This window comes from Glycine soja, chromosome 17 (genome assembly GCF_004193775.1).
Source record: "Glycine soja cultivar W05 chromosome 17, ASM419377v2, whole genome shotgun sequence".
Lineage (NCBI taxonomy): Eukaryota > Viridiplantae > Streptophyta > Magnoliopsida > Fabales > Fabaceae > Glycine > Glycine soja.
This window is the reverse complement of record NC_041018.1, coordinates 25,181,457-25,208,470: the sequence shown is the minus strand read 5'-3', so window position 1 is coordinate 25,208,470 and position 27,014 is coordinate 25,181,457. Positions and strand designations below refer to the sequence as shown.

General features: G+C 44.0%; 1 protein-coding gene across 1 annotated transcript; it reads left to right on the top strand.

The window, feature by feature from the left end:
- Window positions 1-7,001: 7,001 nt before the first annotated feature.
- Window positions 7,002-8,996, top strand: LOC114393564 (the record flags this gene model as incomplete). The annotated part of the gene is made up of 1 exon (XM_028354916.1): window positions 7,002-8,996. A coding segment is annotated over one exon (1,995 nt), but the record flags the coding sequence as incomplete, so codon positions are not given.
- Window positions 8,997-27,014: the final 18,018 nt, after the last annotated feature.

Sequence of the window (27,014 nt, the reverse complement as noted above, 5' to 3'; positions counted from 1 at the left end):
TTCCACCAAAAAAGGCGAACATGCTTTAGCAAGGAAAAATAAATCATTCGCGAGAGCACCATATCTTAGAGAAACAATATACCCATGCCAAAAGTAATTTTCCTTGTAACCGAAAATGAAGGGTAGGATGGTCAACATTTAGCTTTGAAATGAACATTCAGGGGAAACGTCGGGTCAAACTGAAACTGGGAATAAAATCACTCATAATGTATAAAAGCTCACACAGGTAAGTGTTTTACCCTAATTCCAAACCATAGCTGCACCATGACTTTATTTTTCACATGATTTCCTATCGAACCAAAAGATCACATGCACGATCACGGATCAATAGGATTTTCTCGAGGGTAGTGTTTTTGGAGAGGAAGCTGGGTGTTTCGGTCTTTTCCTCTTTGTTTATGTGGGGCGGGATATCGCCAGTCGAGAGTGACTTTGAATGGCAATCCCAAAGGAAGAACTACTTCAAAAATGGGTTTTCCTTTGCCGGCGATCATTTACCCTGCCAAAAATTTATCTGGTCAGAAGATCTTCTGTTCTCTTTCCTGATTTCCTGTATTTATCGGGAATTATTCTGTTTTTCCTTCAATCTCTTTTCTTTTTATTTTCTTCCGATCTTCGATCGAGAATCCTTCTTTTCCTTTTCTTTTCTTTCTTTTCATTTCTTCCTTTCCAATCCTTGATTGGGAATTCGGGTTTTAGCATTCGTTATTCGCTCTCCCTTGAGGAGATTCTGTGTCCTCTTCTTCGGGGGAAAGGATGAGGATTCTTTTCATAGGCCCAGGTTCAAAGTAGCTTAAGGTTGTTGTTAGTGCTTAGCTCTACTGAGCTTTAAAAGATTGGCTAAAATTTTGTTAAAACATAAGCACTTAGACAATGAAGGAAAGCTGGAGTTGCTGCACATGATGTCCAACGTTATGTCAAGGAATCAGATCGGGCTGCACAATGCACAAGGCAAGATAAAATGTCAAATGAAGAATTGAAGCTGCAGGATCCACGATGTCGGATACAATGTCCAGGACATCCTGCCCGAAAATACTGGAGGTGCTGCACAATGCACAAGGCAAGATAAAAGTCAAATGAAGCTGCAGGATCCACGATGTCGGACACGATGTCCTGACATCCGGCCCGAAAATACTGGACACATAAATCTGTTATCTCTTTAACAGATTATTGTGCAGTTAGCAACAGATTAGACGATCTATCTCTAGGAACGAATTAAGAGATAATTAAAGTTCGAATTACAAACTTGAATAGTTCGTTCAGGGATTAAAGATTAAAGATAAAAACTAAAAGATCAAACTTTATCTTTTAGATCTTTAAGTGCAGATTTTCAGGAGAATGATAGATCTCATCCAGCACAAGTAGTTGCAGCCCAGAAACGCACACTGCTATATAAACATGAAGGCTGCACGAGTTTTCGACCAAGTCCGGGATTGAAGAGTCATTTTGTGAGTTTTGGGACTTGAGTGTTTTGTGAGCCACCTTGATGTCACCCTAACATCAAGTGTTGGACCTGAGTGTGTAGAGTTGATCTCTAGAGTGTGTAGAGTTGATCTCTATAGTGTGTAGAGTTGATCTCTTTTGTTCAGAGAGTAATCTCTGGTGTGTATTCGATTTAATTGTAAACACGGGAGAGTGATTGAGAGGGAGTGAGAGGGGTTCTCATATCTAAGAGTGGCTCTTAGGTAGAGGTTGCACGGGTAGTGGTTAGGTGAGAAGGTTGTAAACAGTGGCTGTTAGATCTTCGAACTAACACTATTTTAGTGGATTTCCTCCCTGGCTTGGTAGCCCCCAGATGTAGGTGAGGTTGCACCGAACTGGGTTAACAATTCTCTTGTGTTATTTACTTGTTTAATCTGTTCATACAGTCAAATATAATCTCCATGTTCTGAAGCGTGATGTCGTGACATCTGGTACGACATCTGACCTCTGTATCAAAATTTCAGTTGTGTCTCAACATGGTCTTTTCATCGTGCGAGCCCGATTTTGATATCTGGGGAAAAACAAATTCGTGTGTCAAGGTGTCGGTCCCGGGTTGAATTTCCATATCATTTCCACGAGGTACGCGTAATAATGATGATTTGGGAACAACGTGCAAAATTAGTCATGGCTACAACTAGGTGGGTACTCAAGCATCCAGTTTATGACATTGTGATACTAAGGCTTGGGATTTACACAAGTAGACCCAATATTTCCAAATTATGTCCTTTCATCGGTTCAATGAATCCATCCATTCTCATCTCGGTTATTCTGGAAAATAAACTCTTAGCGTCAGTCTCTTGTTTCCAAAAGATATGTTTGCTCTCTACGAATGATTTATGCTTCCTATGACCATAACATGCCGACCTTCGAGGTCTTTCTTTCTTTTTTCTTTTTGTTTCATTTTTTATGTTAGCAAAAAGTATACATCCATTGTTATCTATGAGAAAAACTTTTTCTTTGTACACCTACATTCCTATACACGACAAACTTTTTATGTATACACACGCATTAAAAACTCTTTCTCTTTATATCAACACGGTCTATATACAAACTCTATTCCTGTTCGAAGATTTCTTTTTCATTTTTCAACATACACTCGTGGTTTATACAAAAATTTCTTTATATACACTCATTACTCACACACAAGAATTTCTTTTCACACCTTATTTACACACACACAAAATCTTTCCATACATTTTTTACATATAAAAACTCTTTTCTTTTCTTTATAAATACGACATTTGTTCACAATGCCTCTTTATTTTTCAATTCTTGGTGTTATCATGATTTTTGTTCGTTTTATTTTTAGGATGACGTTCCTAAAGGAAAACTCTACAAGGTTCCGGAATTTCAAAAAACATTATCGACAATAACGAAGTAAGCACTAACGCAACAGTCCAAACATAATGTATGCACAAAACGAAAGACAATCGAAAAAAAACAAAACAAACGTTAGTCCCTCAAGTTATAAAAATAAAAATGATATGTAACAGATAAAAGAGGAAATATAAAAGAGAATATGAATCTGGGGATCTCCTAGTCACATGGCTCCACTCCCTCCCAAGAAACCGAGTAAATCTATCATCTCCTCATCCGTGCGGGCCTCCTCCGCGTCGCCGGGAGCCTCTACGGGCGCCTCCCCTACCTGGGCCTCAGGCCAATCTCTGGGCCATGCAACCTCAGCCCTGAAGTGATCTAGATTAGGGCACGCAAAAGGAGCGAAACCCTGGCTCTGCTGACTGAGGCTGAGCTAGTAGAGACACTCATGGATTTGCACCTGCCCCCTGTGGTTGGCCGCCTGCTGGCGAACCAAGTGCTGTAAATACCGCTCCATGCCAAATGACCAGCTGGACCAGCCTGATGAGGTGGTGGCGGTGCGTCTGTGGCCTGCGGTGCATCACCCTGCGCTTGTCTAGGCGTTCAATACTTCTCAATGAAGGCCCGGGTGATCGGCGGTCGAATCACCTTACTAGGTGTGACGGGAACCCTGAATGACTAGCAGAGACCCGTGATCAATGCTGGAAAACCCAGGGCCTTGTTAGACTTATCTGGGTCTAAAGGGTGCCTGGTAGGTGGCATACCTGTAAATAAATAAATGGCGTCAGCGATCAACTGAGCCACATGGGTCTAAAGGGTGCCTGGTAGGTGGCAGAATAACCATGACAGAATTTGTTCCTGCCAAAAATAGCACTGGAGCCACGATGTCACAACATCGGTCTCGACATCATGGAACGCAGCAGAAAAGGAGCAAAAGAAAGAAGTGGAGGTGTCACTACTGTGGCAAGTATGGTCACATAAAGCCCTTTTGCTATCATTTACATGGCCATCCACATCATGGAACTCAAAGTAGCAGCAGTGGAAGGAAGATGGTGTGGGTTCCAAAACACAAGACTGTTAGTCTTGTTGTTCATACTTCACTTAGAGCATCAGCTAAGGAAGATTGGTACCTAGATAGCGGCTGTTCCAGACACATGACAGGAGTTGAAGAATTCCTGGTGAACATTGAACCTTGCTCCACTAGCTATGTGACATTTGGAGATGGCTCTAAAGGAAAGATCACTGGAATGGGAAAGCTAGCCCATGATGGACTTCCTAGTCTGGACAAAGTACTGCTGGTGAAGGGACTGACTGCAAACTTGATCAGCATCAGTCAGTTGTGTGATGAAGGATTCAATGTAAACTTCACAAAGTCAGAATGCTTGGTGACAAATGAGAAGAGTGAAGTTCTAATGAAGGGCAGCAGATCAAAGGACAACTGTTACCTATGGACACCTCAAGAAACCAGTTACTCCTCCACATGTCTATCCTTCAAAGAAGATGAAGTCAGAATATGGCATCAAAGATTTGGACATCTGCACTTAAGAGGCATGAAGAAAATCATTGACAAAGGTGCTGTTAGAGGCATTCCCAATCTGAAAATAGAAGAAGGCAGAATCTGTGGTGAATGTTAGATTGGAAAGCAAGTCAAGATGTCCCACCAGAAGCTTCAACATCAGACCACTTCCAGGGTGCTGGAACTACTTCACATGGACTTGATGGGGCCTATGCAAGTTGAAAGCCTTGGAGGAAAGAGGTATGCCTATGTTGTTGTGGATGATTTCTCCAGATTTACCTGGGTTAACTTTATCAGAGAGAAATCAGACACCTTTGAAGTATTCAAGGAGTTGAGTCTAAGACTTCAAAGAGAAAAAGACTGTGTCATCAAGAGAATCAGGAGTGACCATGGCAGAGAGTTTGAAAACAGCAGGTTTACTGAATTCTGCACATCTGAAGGCATCACTCATGAGTTCTCTGCAGCCATTACACCACAACAAAATGGCATAGTTGAAAGGAAAAACAGGACTTTGCAAGAAGCTGCTAGGGTCATGCTTCATGCCAAAGAACTTCCCTATAATCTCTGGGCTGAAGCCATGAACACAGCATGCTACATCTACAACAGAGTCACACTTAGAAGAGGGACTCCAACCACACTGTATGAAATCTGGAAAGGGAGGAAGCCAACTGTCAAGTACTTCCACATCTTTGGAAGTCCATGTTACATTTTGGCAGATAGAGAGCAAAGGAGAAAGATGGATCCCAAGAGTGATGCAGGAATATTCCTGGGATACTCTACAAACAGCAGAGCATATAGAGTATTCAATTCCAGAACCAGAACTGTGATGGAATCCATCAATGTGGTTGTTGATGATCTAACTCCAGCAAGAAAGAAGGATGTCGAAGAAGATGTCAGAACATCGGGAGACAATGTAGCAGATACAGCTAAAAGTGCAGAAAATGCAGAAAACTCTGACTCTGCTACAGATGAACCAAACATCAACCAACCTGACAAGAAACCCTCCATTAGAATCCAGAAGATGCACCCCAAGGAGCTGATTATAGGAGATCCAAACGAAGGAGTCACTACAAGATCAAGGGAGATTGAGATTGTCTCCAATTCATGTTTTGTCTCCAAAATTGAGCCCAAGAATGTGAAAGAGGCACTGACTGATGAGTTCTGGATCAATGCTATGCAAGAAGAATTGGAGCAATTCAAAAGGAATGAAGTTTGGGAGCTAGTTCCTAGGCCCGAGGGAACTAATGTGATTGGCACCAAGTGGATCTTCAAGAACAAAACCAATGAAGAAGGTGTTATAACCAGAAACAAGGCCAGACTTGTTGCTCAAGGCTACACTCAGATTGAAGGTGTAGACTTTGATGAAACTTTCGCTCCTGTTGCTAGACTTGAGTCCATCAGATTGTTACTTGGCGTAGCTTGCATCCTCAAATTCAAGCTGTACCAGATGGATGTGAAAAGCACGTTTCTGAATGGATACCTGAATGAAGAAGCCTATGTGGAGCAGCCAAAGGGATTTGTAGATCCAACTCATCCAGATCATGTATACAGGCTCAAGAAGGCTCTCTATGGATTGAAGCAAGCTCCAAGAGCTTGGTATGAAAGGCTAACAGAGTTCCTTACTCAGCAAGGGTATAGGAAGGGAGGAATTGACAAGACTCTCTTTGTCAAACAAGATGCTGAAAACTTGATGATAGCACAGATATATGTTGATGACATTGTGTTTGGAGGGATGTCGAATGAGATGCTTCGACATTTTGTCCAACAGATGCAATCTGAATTTGAGATGAGTCTTGTTGGAGAGCTGACTTATTTTCTGGGACTCCAAGTGAAGCAGATGGAAGACTCCATATTCCTCTCACAAAGCAAGTATGCAAAGAACATTGTCAAGAAGTTTGGGATGGAAAATGCCAGCCATAAAAGAACACCTGCACCTACTCACTTGAAGCTGTCAAAAGATGAAGCTGGCACCAGTGTTGATCAAAGTCTGTACAGAAGCATGATTGGGAGCTTACTATATTTAACAGCTAGCAGACCTGACATCACCTATGCAGTAGGTGTGTGTGCAAGATACCAAGCCAATCCTAAGATAAGTCACTTGAATCAAGTAAAGAGAATTCTGAAATATGTAAATGGCACCAGTGACTATGGGATTATGTACTGTCATTGTTCAGATTCAATGCTGGTTGGGTATTGTGATGCTGATTGGGCTGGAAGTGCAGATGACAGAAAAAGCACTTCTGGTGGATGCTTCTATCTGGGCAACAATCTTATTTCATGGTTCAGCAAGAAGCAGAACTGTGTGTCCCTATCTACTGCAGAAGCAGAGTATATTGCAGCAGGAAGCAGCTGTTCACAACTAGTTTGGATGAAACAGATGCTCAAGGAGTACAATGTCGAACAAGATGTCATGACATTGTTCTGTGACAACTTGAGTGCTATTAATATTTCTAAAAATCCTGTTCAACACAGCAGAACCAAGCACATTGACATTAGACATCACTATATTAGAGATCTTGTTGATGATAAAGTGATCACACTGAAGCATGTTGACACTGAGGAACAAATAGCAGATATTTTCACAAAGGCATTGGATGCAAATCAGTTTGAAAAACTGAGGGGCAAGCTGGGCATTTGTCTGCTAGAAGACTTATAGCAATTACTTCTATTTGAATGTGCTCAAACGTTAATAGCACATTCATTACTGGGCCAAAACAGATTCGACCGTTGCTTCACACGCCCCTCTACATTCTTCATTCAAATTTATATTTTCGTGGCATTCTTGTTTTCATCAGCATTTCCCAACACCTCTCGGAATTTCACGAAACCATTTCAAAAGCTCTGCTTCTCCATGGCTACCTCACCAAAAGATACTTCATCACCTGGTTCGCCTTCTGTACCATCATCTCCATCATCCACCAAAGCACCATCAAACCAGGAACAACCTGAATTCCATATCCAACCCATACAAATGATTCCTGGTCAAGCCCCTGTTCCTGAGAAACTGGTTCCCAAAAGACAACAGGGAGTGAAGATTTCTGAAAACCCTAGCCCTGCAACAAGTCCTAGGGAAGTAGACCCGGAGATGGATAAGAAGATTCGCAGTATTGTGAGTAGCATTCTGAAAAATGCGTCTGTCCCTGATGCTGATGAAGATGTTCCAACATCCTCCACCCCGAATGTTTCTGTCCCTGATGCTGACAAAGATGTTCCAACATCTTCCACCCCAAATGCTGAAGCCCTCCCTTCACCCAGTGAAGAGGAATCAACAGAAGAAGAAGATCAAGCCACAGAAGAGACCCCTGCACCAAGGGCACCAGAACCTGCTCCAGGTGACCTCATTGACCTAGAAAAAGTAGAATCTGATGAGGAACCCATTGCCAACAAGTTAGCACCTGGCATTGCAGAAAGACTTCAAAGCAGAAAGGGAAAAACCCCCATTACTAGGTCTGGACGAATCAAAACTATGGCCCAGAAGAAGAGCACTCCAATCACTCCTACCACATCCAGATGGAGCAAAGTTGCAGTCCCTTCCAAGAAGAGGAAAGAAATTTCCTCATCTGATTCTGATTATGATGTCGAACTAGATGTTCCCGACATCAAGCGGGCCAAGAAATCAGGGAAAAAGGTGCCTGAAAATGTCCCTGATGCACCATTGGACAACATCTCATTCCACTCCATTGGCAATGTTGAAAGGTGGAAATTTGTATATCAACGAAGGCTTGCTTTAGAAAGAGAACTGGGAAGAAATGCCTTGGATTGCAAGGAGATCATGGACCTCATCAAGGCTGCTGGACTGCTGAAAACTGTCACCAAGTTGGGAGATTGCTATGAAAGTCTAGTCAGGGAATTCATTGTCAACATTCCCTCTGACATAACAAACAGAAAGAGTGATGAGTATCAGAAAGTGTTTGTCAGAGGAAAATGTGTTAGATTCTCCCCTGCTGTAATCAACAAATACCTGGGCAGACCAACTGAAGGAGTGGTGGATATTGCTGTGTCTGAGCATCAAATTGCCAAGGAAATCACTGCCAAACGAGTCCAGCATTGGCCAAAGAAAGGGAAGCTTTCTGCAGGGAAGCTAAGTGTGAAGTATGCAATCCTGCACAGGATTGGGGCTGCAAACTGGGTACCCACCAATCATACTTCCACTGTTGCCACAGGTTTGGGTAAATTTCTGTATGCTGTTGGAACCAAGTCCAAATTTAATTTTGGAAACTATATTTTTTATCAAACTGTTAAGCATTCAGAATCCTTTGCTGTCAAATTACCCATTGCCTTCCCAACTGTATTGTGTGGCATTATGTTGAGTCAACATCCCAATATTCTAAACAACATTGACTCTGTGATGAAGAGAGAATCTCCTCTATCCCTGCATTACAAACTGTTTGAGGGGACACATGTCCCAAACATTGTCTCGACATCAGGGAAAGCTGCTGCTTCAGGTGCTGTATCCAAGGATGCCTTGATTGCTGAACTCAAGGACACATGCAAGGTGCTGGAGGCAACCATCAAAGCCACCACAGAGAAGAAAATGGAGCTGGAACGGCTGATCGAAAGACTCTCAGAAAGTGGAATTGATGATGGAGAAGCAGCTGAGGAAGAAGAAGAAGCTGCTGAGGAAGAAGAAGATGCAGCAGAAGAGACAGAATCAGATGATGATGATTCTGAGGCCACCCCATGACCATCAGACCTTTATTTTTGCTTTTACTAGCTATAGGGGCATGTCCCTTTGAACAATTGATTGATATTGGTCTGTAATATTTGCATGCATTCTACTTTTGTCAAATTCTGTCTAAAAAGGGGGAGTAATAGTATTATAGTGTTATGCATGATTTATGATTTTGAGTAAGTAGGATACGATGTATGCATGATTCATGATTTTGAGGGGGAGTTGTATGTATATGATTTTGAGGGGGAGACTGCTGCTGATGATGACTGATGTAAGCTACTGTAACTACTAGTAGCTGATAGAAGATGCTGCAGTAAGAGCATGGAGACAGGGGGAGCAGAAAGCTGATGTCACATGAGATGTCTTGACATCCTGGAAAAGACTAGTAGCTGATAGAAGATGCTGCAGTGAACTGCTTCACAGCAGTAGGAGCATGGAGACAGGGGGAGCAGAAAGCTGATGTCACGTGAGATGTCTTGACATCCTGGAAACGACTTGCAACTTGCAGAATTTTGCTGTCGCCACTACCAATTCCGCTGTGCTTGATTACTCTGATAATGGAAGTTGCTGATCCCACTTGCATAACTGCTCGTACCTGCTCAAGAAGTGTCTAAGTATGTTTTAGACAAAATTTGCCAAAGGGGGAGATTGTTAGTGCTTAGCTCTACTGAGCTTTAAAAGATTGGCTAAAATTTTGTTAAAACATAAGCACTTAGACAATGAAGGAAAGCTGGAGTTGCTGCACATGATGTCCAACGTTATGTCAAGGAATCAGATCGGGCTGCACAATGCACAAGGCAAGATAAAATGTCAAATGAAGAATTGAAGCTGCAGGATCCATGATGTCGGATACAATGTCCAGGACATCCTGCCCGAAAATACTGGAGGTGCTGCACAATGCACAAGGCAAGATAAAAGTCAAATGAAGCTGCAGGATCCACGATGTCGGACACGATGTCCTGACATCCGGCCCGAAAATACTGGACACATAAATCTGTTATCTCTTTAACAGATTATTGTGCAGTTAGCAACAGATTAGACGATCTATCTCTAGGAACGAATTAAGAGATAATTAAAGTTCGAATTACAAACTTGAATAGTTCGTTCAGGGATTAAAGATTAAAGATAAAAACTAAAAGATCAAACTTTATCTTTTAGATCTTTAAGTGCAGATTTTCAGGAGAATGATAGATCTCATCCAGCACAAGTAGTTGCAGCCCAGAAACGCACACTGCTATATAAACATGAAGGCTGCACGAGTTTTCGACCAAGTCCGGGATTGAAGAGTCATTTTGTGAGTTTTGGGACTTGAGTGTTTTGTGAGCCACCTTGATGTCACCCTAACATCAAGTGTTGGACCTGAGTGTGTAGAGTTGATCTCTAGAGTGTGTAGAGTTGATCTCTATAGTGTGTAGAGTTGATCTCTTTTGTTCAGAGAGTAATCTCTGGTGTGTATTCGATTTAATTGTAAACACGGGAGAGTGATTGAGAGGGAGTGAGAGGGGTTCTCATATCTAAGAGTGGCTCTTAGGTAGAGGTTGCACGGGTAGTGATTAGGTGAGAAGGTTGTAAACAGTGGCTGTTAGATCTTCGAACTAACACTATTTTAGTGGATTTCCTCCCTGGCTTGGTAGCCCCCAGATGTAGGTGAGGTTGCACCGAACTGGGTTAACAATTCTCTTGTGTTATTTACTTGTTTAATCTGTTCATACAGTCAAATATAATCTCCATGTTCTGAAGCGTGATGTCGTGACATCTGGTACGACATCTGACCTCTGTATCAAAATTTCAGTTGTGTCTCAACATGGTCTTTTCATCGTGCGAGCCCGATTTTGATATCTGGGGAAAAACAAATTCGTGTGTCAAGGTGTCGGTCCCGGGTTGAATTTCCATATCATTTCCACGAGGTACGCGTAATAATGATGATTTGGGAACAACGTGCAAAATTAGTCATGGCTACAACTAGGTGGGTACTCAAGCATCCAGTTTATGACATTGTGATACTAAGGCTTGGGATTTACACAAGTAGACCCAATATTTCCAAATTATGTCCTTTCATCGGTTCAATGAATCCATCCATTCTCATCTCGGTTATTCTGGAAAATAAACTCTTAGCGTCAGTCTCTTGTTTCCAAAAGATATGTTTGCTCTCTACGAATGATTTATGCTTCCTATGACCATAACATGCCGACCTTCGAGGTCTTTCTTTCTTTTTTCTTTTTGTTTCATTTTTTATGTTAGCAAAAAGTATACATCCATTGTTATCTATGAGAAAAACTTTTTCTTTGTACACCTACATTCCTATACACAACAAACTTTTTATGTATACACACGCATTAAAAACTCTTTCTCTTTATATCAACACGGTCTATATACAAACTCTATTCCTGTTCGAAGATTTCTTTTTCATTTTTCAACATACACTCGTGGTTTATACAAAAATTTCTTTATATACACTCATTACTCACACACAAGAATTTCTTTTCACACCTTATTTACACACACACAAAATCTTTCCATACATTTTTTACATATAAAAACTCTTTTCTTTTCTTTATGAATACGACATTTGTTCACAATGCCTCTTTATTTTTCAATTCTTGGTGTTATCATGATTTTTGTTCGTTTTATTTTTAGGATGACGTTCCTAAAGGAAAACTCTACAAGGTTCCGGAATTTCAAAAAACATTATCGACAATAACGAAGTAAGCACTAACGCAACAGTCCAAACATAATGTATGCACAAAACGAAAGACAATCGAAAAAAAACAAAACAAACGTTAGTCCCTCAAGTTATAAAAATAAAAATGATATGTAACAGATAAAAGAGGAAATATAAAAGAGAATATGAATCTGGGGATCTCCTAGTCACATGGCTCCACTCCCTCCCAAGAAACCGAGTAAATCTATCATCTCCTCATCCGTGCGGGCCTCCTCCGCGTCGCCGGGAGCCTCTACGGGCGCCTCCCCTACCTGGGCCTCAGGCCAATCTCTGGGCCATGCAACCTCAGCCCTGAAGTGATCTAGATTAGGGCACGCAAAAGGAGCGAAACCCTGGCTCTGCTGACTGAGGCTGAGCTAGTAGAGACACTCATGGATTTGCACCTGCCCCCTGTGGTTGGCCGCCTGCTGGCGAACCAAGTGCTGTAAATACCGCTCCATGCCAAATGACCCAGCTGGACCAGCCTGATGAGGTGGTGGCGGTGCGTCTGTGGCCTGCGGTGCATCACCCTGCGCTTGTCTAGGCGTTCAATACTTCTCAATGAAGGCCCGGGTGATCGGCGGTCGAATCACCTTACTAGGTGTGACGGGAACCCTGAATGACTAGCAGAGACCCGTGATCAATGCTGGAAAACCCAGGGCCTTGTTAGACTTATCTGGGTCTAAAGGGTGCCTGGTAGGTGGCATACCTGTAAATAAATAAATGGCGTCAGCGATCAACTGAGCCACATGGACGCTCATCCGTGTCAGGATGGCATACACCAGATGACACTTTGGCAGAGGGAGGTCGGAGTTATGATCGCTGGGCAGGATGTTGCTGAGCAGCAATGTAATCCACATCTGTGTCAAGGTGGTCATGCTGGTGCGCATGATCCGCACCCGCCTCCCGGCAGCGGTTGGGGCAAAATCCTGACCCGGTATTCATAACAGCTGGGCGATGGCTTCCTCGTCAAATCCATCGACCCAGTTCCTTCTCTGACTAAACTCGCACTCCTAGCCCTCCTCTAACACTAGCGGGTCACCCATGAACTGGCTGAGGGCGTTTGCATCAAAAGGAATCCACTGGCCCCTTACCCATGATTGCATGTCCCGTGCACCCTCCTCCGTGGGCCAAGCATTAGCGTAAAACTCTAGGACTATATCTGGGTCAAACTTAGCCATGGGAGTGACCAGCGACGTCCAACGCCGGCGAGCTATCTCTTCCTGAAAATCTGTGTACTCATCATCCCTGAGCTGGACGCGTCTCTCTCGATGGAACGACCATCCTTTGATGGCCTCAAAACCCTGCTGATGCTCTACACTCCTGAAACGATGGCTGTCAAACTCAGGAGCGGCGCTGGTTCCTTCGGCCTCGGCGTCCCTCCTAGATCTCTTTGCGGAGAGCTTCCTCGGTGCCATTTCCTGCGAGGACAACATTTGGAAAGTTAGTTTACAAGAAATATACCAATCATTACAAACAAGAGCCAAACAACACTTCATATGGCGCGAATGTCAACATGCACTTTATAAAATAATCATATTGGGGCCGTGCTATTTTATGACACATACGCATTAGCGCACATAAAAATTTGTGAGAAGCATTTTACGACACATATCCATGTACATATTTTTTGACAAACCTTTTCATGCTACTTCCTATATATACACATTTTTTGGAAGGCTTCTTTTGCTACCTACTCACAAATACACATTTTTTTGAAGTGCATTTATTTGCTATACATTCACACTTTGCAAGGTATTTTTTATGCCATATATTCACACACTTCGCACGACATTTCCACGCTATATACATTCACATATATACATACCATTGAAAGGTATTTTCCATGCTACCTAGGTGCAAGGTATTCCTCATGAGGCAGCCAAATTTAAATCCTAATAAAAAACCTTTCAAACATGTCCTAATATTCATGCCTTTTTACATTTAAAACCAAAACTTAGATTCCTAGGCGTAAGTCATGCTTCCTTGTATTGAGATTAAAAGCTTGGGTTCCTGGGCTTAGAATTGCATTCGAGCACTCATTTTAACCTCTATGTGCTGTCCTTATATATATAAAACAGCCCCACAATCCAAAGTTTACAAAACCATGCCCATATGTCATTGAGGCATTTCACCGAGCACTTGGTGGGTGCATGTTTAGGCATGAATAGCAAGAGAGTGGGGGCAATGTGGCATGCCCCATTGCTTCAGAATGCACCCTAGGCCTAAGGCCATCCCTTACAACCCCTCAATTCAACAAAAACAAGCAACAATTTAAGGATAAATCCCTCACGTTTTTGAGCAAATACATGCAATTTAGAGCACCAAAATACATCAATGGAAAGCTAGAGAGCCCAAGAATGAGGTACTTACTTGTTGGAGACGAATAATAGAGCAAAACGGAATCAAAAATGCAAAAAATGGTGACCTAAGGGCTGCAAAATCCGTGAGTCCCATGAGCTTTCTTTTTTGAATGAGGGGGGAAGTTTTTGAGTGCAGAAACCTTCCCCCTCCCCCTTTTTAACCATTTTCGTGCAGGGGTTGCTCGCCCAGGCGAGCTAACTTGCATTTTTTTTTTGAGAGGGAATAAGTAAGACTCCTAAGGGTCAGTGTTTGCTTACTCGAAACCCCTCAAGGCAAATTAGGCATCTAATACTTATTTTATAGACACAACAACAATAATTACTGGAGATTTTTAAAGGATACTAGGCTGCTTTGCAGCGTCGCTTTCCGTTTGTCCCGGGCTAGGCAAAGGATGACGACCTATTGGTCGTGACCCTAGCCACTCCTTGCGTCCGCCCATAAGTACCTGAAAGTAGGAAACAACAATGCGTGGCAAATCGTGACCGCATCGTCGTCTTACCTTGATTGGTTTCTGCCTTTAACCTTGTCTCGACCTCTAATCGTTGCCTAAGACGATTTTGCCCCTGTTATCACAAAATATGCATGCGTATGCGTATGCATGAATGTTTTCAAATGCAATAATTTTCTTAGCGAAAGCTGGTTAGGTTCAGTTTTAATTAAGCGCTTGGGGCACCCCATGAATTGAGCGAAACGACTGAGGTTATTACAAACTGCACATGATTTAAAACCAAAGTGAGGACTGAAGCCTCAGACCCATGTTCTCTTCTTTTAAAGAATTGTGACGAGACAATTTACAGCGGACAGGAATCCCTGGAGGAAACCAAAAGGAACACACAAACACAAAAATAAAAAGAACATGCAGCGGTTTCCCCAATTGCCCCAGATTTCAAGCGTAATATCGCTTAACGACATCGGAGTTCACGGGCGAGGGTAGCTCCTCGCCATCCATGTTGGTGAGCACCAGAGCCCCCCCAAAAAAAGCCATTTTCACAACGAAAGGTCCTTCGTAATTTGGGGCCCACCTCCCTCGATTATCTTTAACAGCGTGGGATATCTTTTTCAGGACAAGGTCCCCCCGATTGAACTTGCACGGGCGTACCTTCTTGTCGAATGTGTTCTTTATCCTTTGTTGATACAGGCGCCCATGGCTCATGGCCGTCAAACGCTTACCTTCAATAAGGTTGAGTTGGTCGTAGCGTGTTTGAGCCCACTCTGATTCTTCTAGGCCCGATTCCGCTAGTATCTTCTGGGAAGGGACCTCTACCTCAAATGGGAGTACCACTTCCATCCCATAAACCAAGGAATACGGCGTTGCCCCAATAGAAGTTCGTACCGAGGTTCGATATCCATGCAGGGCAAAAGGCAACATCTCATGCCAATCTTTGTATGACACCGTCATCTTCTAAATAATCTTCTTAATATTTTTATTTGCAGCCTCCACAGCCCCGTTCATCTTTGGCCGATAGGGAGTGGAGTTATGATGCTGGATCTTGAAATCCCCCCACATTTCCTGCATCATTTTGTTATTCAGATTGGTGCCATTGTCAGTAATGATCTTCCTAGGGAGTCCGTATCGACAAATCAGTTCTTTCTTTATGAATCTGACCACCACACTCCTCGTGACATTGGTATAAGAAACCGCTTCGACCCATTTGGTGAAATAATCTATCGCCACAAGAATAAAGAGATGACCGTTCGAAGCTTTGGGTTCGATGGCCCCAATGACATCTATCCCCCACATGGAAAAAGGCCAAGGGGCGGACATGACATTCAGAGGATGTGGCAGAACATTGACATTGTCTGCGTACGCTTGACATTTATGGCATTTCCTTACATGGGTGCAGTAATCGCTTTCCATAGTGAGCCAGTAATAACATGCTCTAAGGATCTTCCTGGCCATAGAATGCCCATTGGCATGTGTCCCAAATGAACCCCCGTGGATTTCCTCAATCATGTAGTTCGCCTCTTTGGCATCTACGCATCGTAGGAGGGTCATGTCGTGGTTCCGTTTGTACAGGATGGTACCACTCACAAAGAAACCAGTAGCCAATCTCCTTAACATTCTTTTGTCATTGTTGGAAATCCCTGGTGGATATTCTTTGTTCTCGACATACTGTTTGATTTCAAAATACCACGATTTCCCATCTCGCTCTTCCTCTATCGCACAACAATGTGCCAGCTTGCCCCGAGATCATAATTCAATGTACGGCAGATCCCCGTGTGGGGCAAGTTGAAACATGGATGCCAAGGTGGCCAATGCATCGGCCATTTGGTCTCTTACCGAGGTATGTGGTGGAAAGAAATGTCGTCAAAGAATTCGGCTAACTTCAAGATATGAGTTTGATAGAGTATCAACTTTTGATCCCTAGTTTCCCATTCTCCTTTCAATTGGCATATTACCAAAGCCGAGTCTTTATACACTTTGAGTAGCTTCACGTCAAAATCAATGGCCGCTTGAATCCCAAGGGCACACGCTTCATATTCGGCCATATTGTTGGTACAATCGAAACCTAGCCTGGCCGTGAAAGGAATACATTGGTCATCTGGGGATACAAGGGTTGCCCCTACTCCATGGCCCAAAGCATTATATGCCCCATCGAAACAAGCAATCCATTTGTCTATATCCTCGTGCATTCGCTTCTCCTCGAATAGGGCCATGATGTCTTCATCCGGGAACTCGGGGTGCATCGGCCGGTAATCTTGGAGGGGTTGTTGGGCCAAATAATCCACCAAGGTGCTCCCCTTTATCGCCTTTTGGGTGACGTACACAATATCGAATTCAGATAGTAGTACCTGCCACCTAGCAAGTCGTCCCGTGAGGGCCGGCTTCTCAAAGATGTATTTCACGGGATCCATTTTGGAAATAAGCCACGTGGTATGACTGAGCATGTACTGCCTAAGACGATGTGACGCCCATACCAAGGCACAGCACGTCCTTTCCAACATTGAGTAATTCATCTCACAGGCGGTAAACTTCTTGCTTAAATAGTAAATGGCTTGTTCCTTTTTCCCAGAGTCATCGTGCTGACCCAACACGCACCCCATAGACTCGTCTAACACAATCATGAACAGGAAAAGAGGTCTTCCTATTATAGGTGGCATGAGCACCGGGGGATTCACGAGGCTCTGTTTGATTTTTTCGAAGGCCTCTTGGCAGTCGCTGTTCCACAAGACCGTCTGGTTCTTAGGCAATAGTTTGAAGATGGGCTCGCAGGTAGGGGTGAGTTGCGAGATAAATCTCGCGATGTAGTTCAACCTGCCCAGGAAACCTCGAATCTGCTTCTCCGTGCGTGGCTCTGGCATTTCAAGAATGGCCTTCACTTTCTCGGGATCTATCTCTATCCCTTTCTGGCTCATGATAAATCCCAATAACTTCCCTGATTTCACCCCGAAGGTGCACTTGGCGGGGTTTAGTTTCAATTGGTATTTCCGCAGCCTTCCAAACAGCTTACGCAGATTGACGAGGTGTTCATCCTTGGTCCGAGATTTGGCAATCATGTCATCTACATAGACTTCTATCCCTTTATGCATCATGTCGTGGAACAAAGCTACCATGGCACGTTGATAGGTTGCCCCAGCATTTTTTAGCCCGAAGGCCATCACTTTGTAGCAGAATGTTCCCCATAGTGTGATGAAAGTAGTCTTCTCCACATCTTCGGGTGCCATCTTTATCTAATTATACCCTGAGAAACCATCCATAAAGGAGAAAAGGGCGAACTTGGCTGTATTATCTACCAGTATATCAATGTGTGGCAAGGGAAAATTGTCTTTAGGACTGGCTCGGTTTAAGTCCTGATAGTCTACGCACATTCGTACTTTGCCGTCCTTTTTTAGGACCGGTACAATGTTGGCTACCCACTCCGGGTATCGAGCTACAACCAAGAAACCCGCATCGAACTGCTTTCTCACTTCTTCTTTAATTTTCAAAGACATTTCAGGTCTCATCCTTCGTAGTTTTTGCTTAACCGGGGAAGACCCAGGATTCAATGGCAACTTATGCTGCACAATGTCGAGGTCCAGACCTAGCATGTCTTGGTACGACCACGCAAAGATGTCTTGATATTCTTCAAGAAGGGTTATCAAACCTTGGCGGATAGGTGCGGTCATACCGGTTCCTACTTTCACTTATTTCTTTCCCTCCCTGGTCTCTAAGTTTATCAGTTCGATTTCCTCTTGGTGAGGCTTAATTTTGCGTTCTTCCTGAGCGATCAACCTCTCCAACTCTGGTGAAAGGACATCCTCTTCCTCTTCTTCGTTTATTGTTTGACTTACTTCTCGGTCAAAATCGATTATCAAACCCTCGTTGTTAGGATCCTCAAAGAATCGACCCTCACACATTGAATCAGCGGTATAGACTTCCTACTGGCTCATCCCACGCCAGTTCCCCACTTGGGAATTGGGATGGCATGGTCGCACGAAACTTGACGGATCTTGCGGAGATTCCTCTCCTATTGCCGCCACCTCTTCCTCAAACATTATCCCGGCACTTGTGAAACACTGGCTAACATGGCCGGGCCATGCCCTATCTTCCCGAAGTCTTAACGGTGCATTCCTTCTTCCCGGTTTCCCGGGTTCATACCCCAACCCATATTTGTACGGGTTCCCCCTAATGTCGACCACATCGGCATTCCCGTGGCTGTCCTTGCCCAGACCCATTCCGGGCTCATAACCGTGCCTGAGCATTACCCGTGCCACCATTAGGGCCGCATTAGAGAGACGAGGTAGCAACGGACTCGTTTCCCCAGAGGCAGAACTCACCACCTCGAAGGATTGGAAAGCTGTTTCCAATGATTCCTTCGCTGCTTCTACATATGGTGCGGGGGAGGGACAACTTACCAACATATCTTCTTCGCCTGACACTATCACCAAGAGTCCACCAACCGCGAATTTCAATTTCTGGTGAAGCGTCGAAGGGACCACTCCTAGCGCGTGAATCCAGGGTCTCCCCAAAAGGCAGCTGTAGGCGGGATTTATGTCCATCACTTGAAAAACCACATTGCAAGTGTGGGGGCCTATCTGAATGGGGATGTCGATTTCCCCCATCACCTCCCGCCAACTACCGTCAAAGGCTCGTACTACCATTGAACTTGGCTTTAGACGTGACGCATTAAAAGGAAGTTTCTCCAAGGTGGTCTTTGGCATCACATTTAAACTTGAACCATTGTCGATGAGCACCTTAGCGACGACATGGTCCATGCATCTGACAGACACATGTAGATCTTTGTTGTGCACTCTCCCCTCGACGGGAATCTCTTCTTCCGCAAACACGATATAGTTATTGGTAGTTATATGATTAACAAGGCCTTCAAAACCCTCAACTGAGATGTCGTGTGCTACGTGGGCTTTGTTGAGGACCTTTACCAATAGTGCACGATGAGGCTCGGAGTTTATGAGCAGTTCGAGCAAAGAGATCCTTGCCAGAGTTTTATTCAGTTGCTCAACTACTTTAAACTCGCTTTGTTGGATGAGACGAAGAAACTCATGAGCCTCTTCCAAGGTCACCACCTTTCCTTGAAGACCTTCTTTCATTTCAGCTCCTTTTACCACCGGGGGATCCACTTCTTTTGAGGGGGTGGCCGTGTCTGCGGGTTCTTGGATCATGGGTGCTTTCCCCTTGGAGGGCAATTCCGCCGAGTGAGGGGGAGCGAACACCCGGCCACTGCGGGTTACGCCACTAAGGCCGGTGATGTTGGTCACCTTGGCTGACAAGGAGTCAACCTTGGTTGCAGCTCTTTCTCCAAAAACGGGAGGGGTATATTTCCATGGAACGACCTTATTGCTTTGATAGGAAAACGAAGTTAGCTTGGGCACTGTCGGGGGGTACTTGGGCCTGGAGCCGGTCACATTCCTACTGAAACATATTACTAGGGCTTTGGGGGTTGGGGGAACCTTCCTTTCTTCCGACTGCATGCAAATCTGCGGTTCTTCCCTATCTCCCTTGGACACTTCGAGCTGCCCCCAGTCCATGAGCCGTTGAAGTAACTCTTCCACCGTGGGGCAGGTTTCCATGTCGTGTGATTCCCTGAGATGAAACAGACATTCGTCACTTTCGCCTCCGCCACGAGAGACCATGCATGCTGCCTGCAGCGACTGGTAGATGAATCGTCTAGACGTAGCCACATCTTCTAATCTCTTTGACCCTTACGACCTGTCTTTTTCGATGGTGTTTACGTTAGCCCCTCCATGTCTGGCTAGTGGATTGGTTTTAACGTTGGGGCCCTATTCTTGAAATGATAGCTAGCCGACATTTATTAGGTGTTGCACCTTATACTTGAATGGCAGGCAAGAGTCAATGTTGTGTCCGGGGGCTCCACTATGGTATGCGCATGTGACATTCGAGTTGTACCACTTGGGGTATGGTGGCTGGAAGACCTTCCCGGGTATGGCCACCACCAAATGATTTTCCAATAATGAGGGCCACAACTTAGAATATGCCATGGGAATAGGAGAGAACTCGTCTTTCGGGAGGCGTCGTGCATTGTTATAGCTCGCGCCAGGAGTTGTATTATTGGCTGGCTGGGGAGTGGCTGGAGCTGTGTGTTGGGCAGGTGTTTTTTCTGTTGCGGGAGGCCCTTCCATTTGAGTTGGGAGGGAACTTCCGGCTTGGATCGAAAAGTTCGGGTGGTTGTGTTGGTATGAGTTTTGGGCATTTTGGGGCGTTTTCATCCATGTTGGGGCGGTGGTGACCGCGTGGGTATCTCCTTCCTTTTTTCGTGTGCCCACCACTGGGGCTCTTCTATTGTTGTTGGGGGCAACATTGGAGGCATATTCAAACTTGCCTTTTCTCAGTCCAGACTGGATTCTTTCTCCGATGTAGACGAAGTCTGCAAAGTTAGCCGGCATATATCATATCAGCTTCTCGTAATAGAACGTGGGCAACGTATCTACCATAATCGTGATCATTTCCCTTTTAGTCATAGGCGGGACGACTTGGGCTGCTAGGTCTCTCCACCTTTGAGCATATTCTTTAATGGACTCATGTTCCCGCTTGGTCATGCTCTGAAGTTGGTTCCGATCAGGAGCCATATCCGTGTTGTATTGGTACTGCCTAATGAAGGCAGTTGCCAAGTCTTTCCATGACCGGATCTGAGAAGCTTCCAGATTGGTGTACCACGCCACTGTTGCTCCGGCTAAGCTGTCTTGAAAGAAGTGCATTAACAGCTTTTCGTCCGTTGAATATGCCCCCATCCTTCGGCAGTACATCCGAAGATGACTTTTTGGACACATCGTCCCTTTATATTTATCAAAATCTGGTACTTTAAACTTGGGGGGAATGATGATGTCAGGTACCAGACACAGATCCGCTAAATCCGAGAACGGATAGTTGCCGAGGCCTTCTACCACTCTCAGCCTCTCTTCAAGTAGATCAATCTTTCCCTTGTCTTTTGCAAAGGGAACGAGTTCCTTAACGGGTGCGGACTATGTTTGGTTGGGGCAACTCATGGGGGCCTAGTTCCTTGAGGGGAAGTAGAGGGCCTAAATGGGCATCTCCTTCATCATCTTCTTGCAGAGGATAGTCAGCTTGAGGAGGGAGCTGCCCCTCGAAGATAGGGGCTTGGCTCAAATCGTCTGGAGCGGTACGAGGAGTGAAGTCTAGAGGCAAACCATAAGGGTAGGCTTGAGGACTATACCTCCGATTAAAACCTGTCGCGTTTTTGTCTCGGCCCAAGTTTATTGCGGGCTGTAGCACCGGTTCCACTTCCCTAGCTGTATTGGAAGCGGCCTCCGTAGCATTATCTTCTATAGTTTTTTGAAGTTTTAGCATGGCCTCTGTGATAGAAGCCATTTGATCTTTTAAGGCCGATAGGTCGGCCTTCATCTGTTCTTGCACTCCCTCTTCGTTATCCATCTTACTTCTGGATCGAGTGTTATAGGGGTGCCTTTGCGCTTTTTTAGTTATGGTGAGTTCCCTAAAGAAACAAACAGTGGTGAGTATGCCACCAAAACATGAATATGCTAATGAATGATCATAGCACTTGGATCCACCTCAAGGCCTTTTTTAGACAACGTGATGAGTTTCAGAACTTCTCTTTTTATAAAAAGGAACAAAAGCTTTTATCTAGCCAAGATCATACAAAAGTGTTACAACAGAACCTAACGGTTTCTAATTATATGGGCCATTAAATCTATCATGTGTTGACAATAATTGATTAGCCCGTGAATTTCCTCTGGGGCTGAAGACACTTCAGCGATGGCCTTTGCTTTGGCTAGTAGTCATGGGAGGTCTTGACTTCCATTTAAGGTCAAGGCGAACCTATCCATCCACATGGTCGCTTCTTGATGCAACACATCAATCACCCTCCCTCTTGCTTCCTTCTCGGCGTACGCTTGTGCGAAGTCCTCTACTAGTTTTTGTTCATGGGTCAAAGACTGGTTTAACTCTTCTTTGTACTGCCCTATTATAGCTAGCATGCTTTGCTCCGTGGCTTCTAAGTGTTGGGCCAAACTCCTCTTGGATCTTGAGCAAGCAGCTAACTTGTCCTTTAAGACCATGCCATGTACTCATGACTAGTCTCTTTCCTCTCTCCGGAGCTTGAGCTCATTGTTGCTGCCCCACAAAGCTCCTCAAAATTTATCTTGGCCATGCTCTTCCTTGCGAGCCCTCTTGGTTTCTTGTTCAAGGGATCTTGCGGTAGCCGCATTTTCCTCTCATAACTTGGCACACTCTTTCCGGATGTTTGTAGTGGCTGACTTGAATTTTTCTTTGGCGAGTCTTGCCTTTCCTAGCTCTGATTTTAGAGCTTGGACTTCTTCATCCTCTTCTGGAGCTTCGAAGTTCTCCTCATTGATAATTTTCAACTTGGAGAGCCAATCTAACCCTCGTGTATGAACTCTTAGCCATTCATGATAACCACCGATGATGCCATTACGGATGCCCCTAAGTTCTTTATCTTTCCTTAACGGGCTTTCCCACGCCTTGCGGACTCTTTGTACAATCTTGAGACTTTGCGTGCCGAAATCTCTCACAAGGAAAGGCGAGAGGCTCTCTTCTGTCGGTGCTCCCATCATGGGGTACCCTAACTGTCTTATGGCAAGTACGGGATTATAATTAATACAACCCCTCGTCCCTATCAACGGAACATTTGGGTAGTCCCCACATGAGAAGAGAAGTCCCTCCTTTCCTTCCTTCCATCGAGGAAACCAGTTGATTGTGCTGCCTCCTATCCCAACCAAGTATTGGTCCCAATCTACTTTTCTCTTTTCGACGCACGAGCGATAACTTTGAAGCGAACACGAGTGCCTTATGTCTTGTTGGAATAGGTGCGAAACCAACCACACACAAAGAGCGGGCAAGCAACAGACAATCCGTGCGCTGTTCTTCTCGCACCTTCGGTCAAATGTATCAAATAAGTCCGCCAAGATAGCTACCACCGGGCTCTTCTTGCTATGGTGATATGCAAGGAAAGCATCAATTGCGGCTAGGTCCACCAAACCGTCCACGTTTGGAAAGAGGACAACCCCAAAGATCAGCAAAGCTAGTATATCCGTAAACGAGACCCACTTCTCTTGATTCGCCATATCCCTTGCCTTGTCTTCCAAGTATTTCCATGGTAGGCCCACTACGCCGTTTCGAGTTTGCTTCATACGATCCAACTCTCTCGCTGAATCTCCGACCACAGCTGCAATCTTGCTCAAGGAGGGAAGAAACCCAGAGAAAAGATACGGCTTTCTTCCCCCAAGAGGGCATCCTAAAATCTCCTGAAATTCTTCAACAGACGGTACTATTTGGAAGTCCCCAAACGTGATGCATCTCAACGGCTGGTCATAGTATTGGGCGAGGGATACAATGGCTTCCGTAAATACCTCCGCTGTGGTTAAATCTAAAATCTTTCCGTACACTTTGCGGAAGGCTTGCCTTTGGAGGGGTCCCATCAACCGTCCCAACTCCTTAAGGCTGGTGACATCTAGGCCCTTAATCTTGACTTGATAGAATCTTTTTCCGTTTTGATTTGTCCCCATCATTTACCTAAAAAGGGGTGAATCAAGGCTCCGATATGAATGACGCAATGTGCATGCATGAAACGAAAAGAAAAACAAGTGGTAACTTTACATATACGAGACCGAAAAGATCCATCCTTTCAATACTACGTTCTAGGCATTGCGGCGCCCCAACGTATGCATTAAAAAGTGAGGCATTATTCTAAAGAGACAAAATATCACTAGCTATACAGCAAAACTATAATTTATGTGCTATTCGCAGAAGAATGCATGAGAACAAATGGCACAGAGCGTGTTTGCTCCATGCCCCTATTTGGGGACCTATAGGATAATATGTAGGGGTCTCTAATAACTACTCCCAATGATCCATATCTCACATGGCTGTTTTCTAGAGGTATCATCACTCAAGATAATAATATTGCGGCGGTATGGAATACCAGCGACAACACATTATAAAGAGAGAAAGCTCTAGATGAGGTTACACTATTAACAAGCAAGTCGGAGACCTAGCATGACCATAGATTCACCTCCACTCCTTAAATTCCCATGGACCCGGGTATAGGGTCCCTTTTTTACTCAAACCCGTGGGTGCTTAGAATGCAGTGTAAAAATGTGGAAAAGACAACATTTATTATATTTACACAATTAAAAAAAATGCACACACAAAGTTTCACAATTCCACAATTTCCTAAAATAGGCCTAACTCACAAAAACAGTCCCCAGTGGAGTCGCCAACTATCGCAACCTACCCTTTTGCGGGCGAGCGAGGCGAGGCTCACGGGTGCGTCTTCCAAAGGAGGAAAATGCGCAGAGTCGCCACCAACATTTATTTGTGGAAAACGTCGGAAAAATCGAAGGAAACCGGTCATGAAGAATAATCCAGATTTGGGAGTTGTATTTACGTTTGAGGAAGGTATTAGCACCTCTCACGTTTGTCCCAAAGGACAACAGCCTTAGATTAGGATTGTATGAAATTATGTATTTAAACCTTTTATTTCTTTTTTATTTTTGAGGTCGACAAAAGCGGGGCTCTTGCTCCTACATACCCTCCATCGAAGAGGAAATCAGACCTACGTAGTTCTTTCAAAAGGGTGAATCAAGCGATTCTTTTTACTTGGAAGGTGGTCCTTTTAAGGCGTTGGACCTTAAAATGATCCATTTTCACTTGGTGAGAAAAACTGAGGTATCGAACCTTAAAATCCTTTTTAGTGATTTTTTGCGGACGAGCTTGACTTTGCGAGTTGATTTTAGCCTTAGTTTCACTTTAGTTATTAGTCAATTCAATTAAGAAAGAGAAATCCCAAAGAGAAACATCTGATTGCTTTTTTTGGTTTATTTTACTAAAATATATTTTTTGATTATTATATTATTATTTTACCTTTTTTTGGTTTCCAACGTGGTTACGACATGACCGAACGGTCGGATTTCATTTTAACAGAAATTAACGGATATTACAAATCAAATGATCGGTGGAAATTTATTTTATTTTTTGATTAGGCGAGAAAATGACTTAAGTAAATGACTGAAGCACGTCAAAAGGGGGTACAGAAAGTAAATGAAATGAAAATAAAAGCACGCGAAACAAGTGGGGACCACTAAGGGTACATAGAATGAATTGAAAAAGTTCGATTTCGGGAACTTACTAGTTGAAGACCGAAGAACGACGAACGACGAAGAACGGTTCAAAATCTTCGCGAAATCACCCACGGAAACGTTACAGAAGTGCCTCGGCTTGGAGTTTCTTCACGGAAACAATTTTTTTCACTAATTTCAAGTGATTACGAAGTACCAGAAGGGCTGAACCCTTTTCTTCTTCACTCCTCCCTCTATTTATAGGAAAATAGGGGAGGAGCTTGCCACCCAGCTCACCTAGGCGAGCCAGTTGCTTCCTCCAAAAGCAACCGCCTTCTGGAGGAACATCCTGGAAGGCCCAAGTGGGCCTGGTTGCTATTTGCACCCCTTTTTTTACTAAATACACCCCCTTTGCTTTTTTTTGGTGATTCTTTTTCCGTAACGTTACGAAACTTTATGAATTTCTTAACGATACTTGTTTTCTTTCCGTAAGGTTACGGAACCTTACGGGTCATGTAATTACTTTTGATTTCGTAACAATGCTTCCTTTTGATTTTCGGCATGTCTCGGAACTTCATGTATCGTGCAACAAAGGGTGCCAAGTACCTCGAAGCGGTCAACCAAAGGTCGCATGCCATGAAACAATGGTACATGGACGAAATTAGGTTATGACACCATCATATTAGGGAAGAGAGAAAATTTCCATTGGCTACCCTTAGCTTTCAAGGGTAGGCCCTCTATTGGTGGACTTCCCTTGTTAGGGAATGAAGGATTCATGGGGATCCTCCAGTAGAGTATTGGAATGATCTTAAGAGTGCCCTTAGGAATAGACACATTCCCTCCTACTATGAAAGGGAGCTTATGGACAAGCTCCAAAGGCTTAGACAAGGGAGTATGAGTGTTGAAGAATATAGACAACAAATGGAACTAGTCTTTTTAAGAGCTGGACTTAGGGAGGAGGAAAGAGCAAGCATAGCTAGGTTCCTTAGTGGTCTTAATATGGAAGTGAGGGACAAGGTTGAACTCCTTCCATATAAGGACCTAGATGAGCTAGTCCCACTTTGTATAAGAGTGGAGTAACAACTTAAAAGAAAGCCTTCTTCAAAATCTTATGGCTCTCACTCTTATCCAAGGAAGGACCAAGCCCATGGAATTTTGGGGGCTGCACCTTCAAAACCCAAGGCAGATAAGGGTAGGACCATAGAGAAATCCACCCCTAAGACTAGTTCCCAAGAAAGGACTAGCAACATTAAATGCTTCAAATGTCTTGGGAGAGATCACATTGCCTCTCAATGCCCCACAAAGAAAACCATGATCATGAGTGGTCAAGACATTTATAGTAGTCAAGAGGAGACTACTTCTTGCCCTTCCTCTAGTGGAAGTGAAGATGATGTAAGGGGTGAAAAGTCTAGTGAGGAAGTCTACCCCCATGAAGAAGGTGACTTCTTAATGGT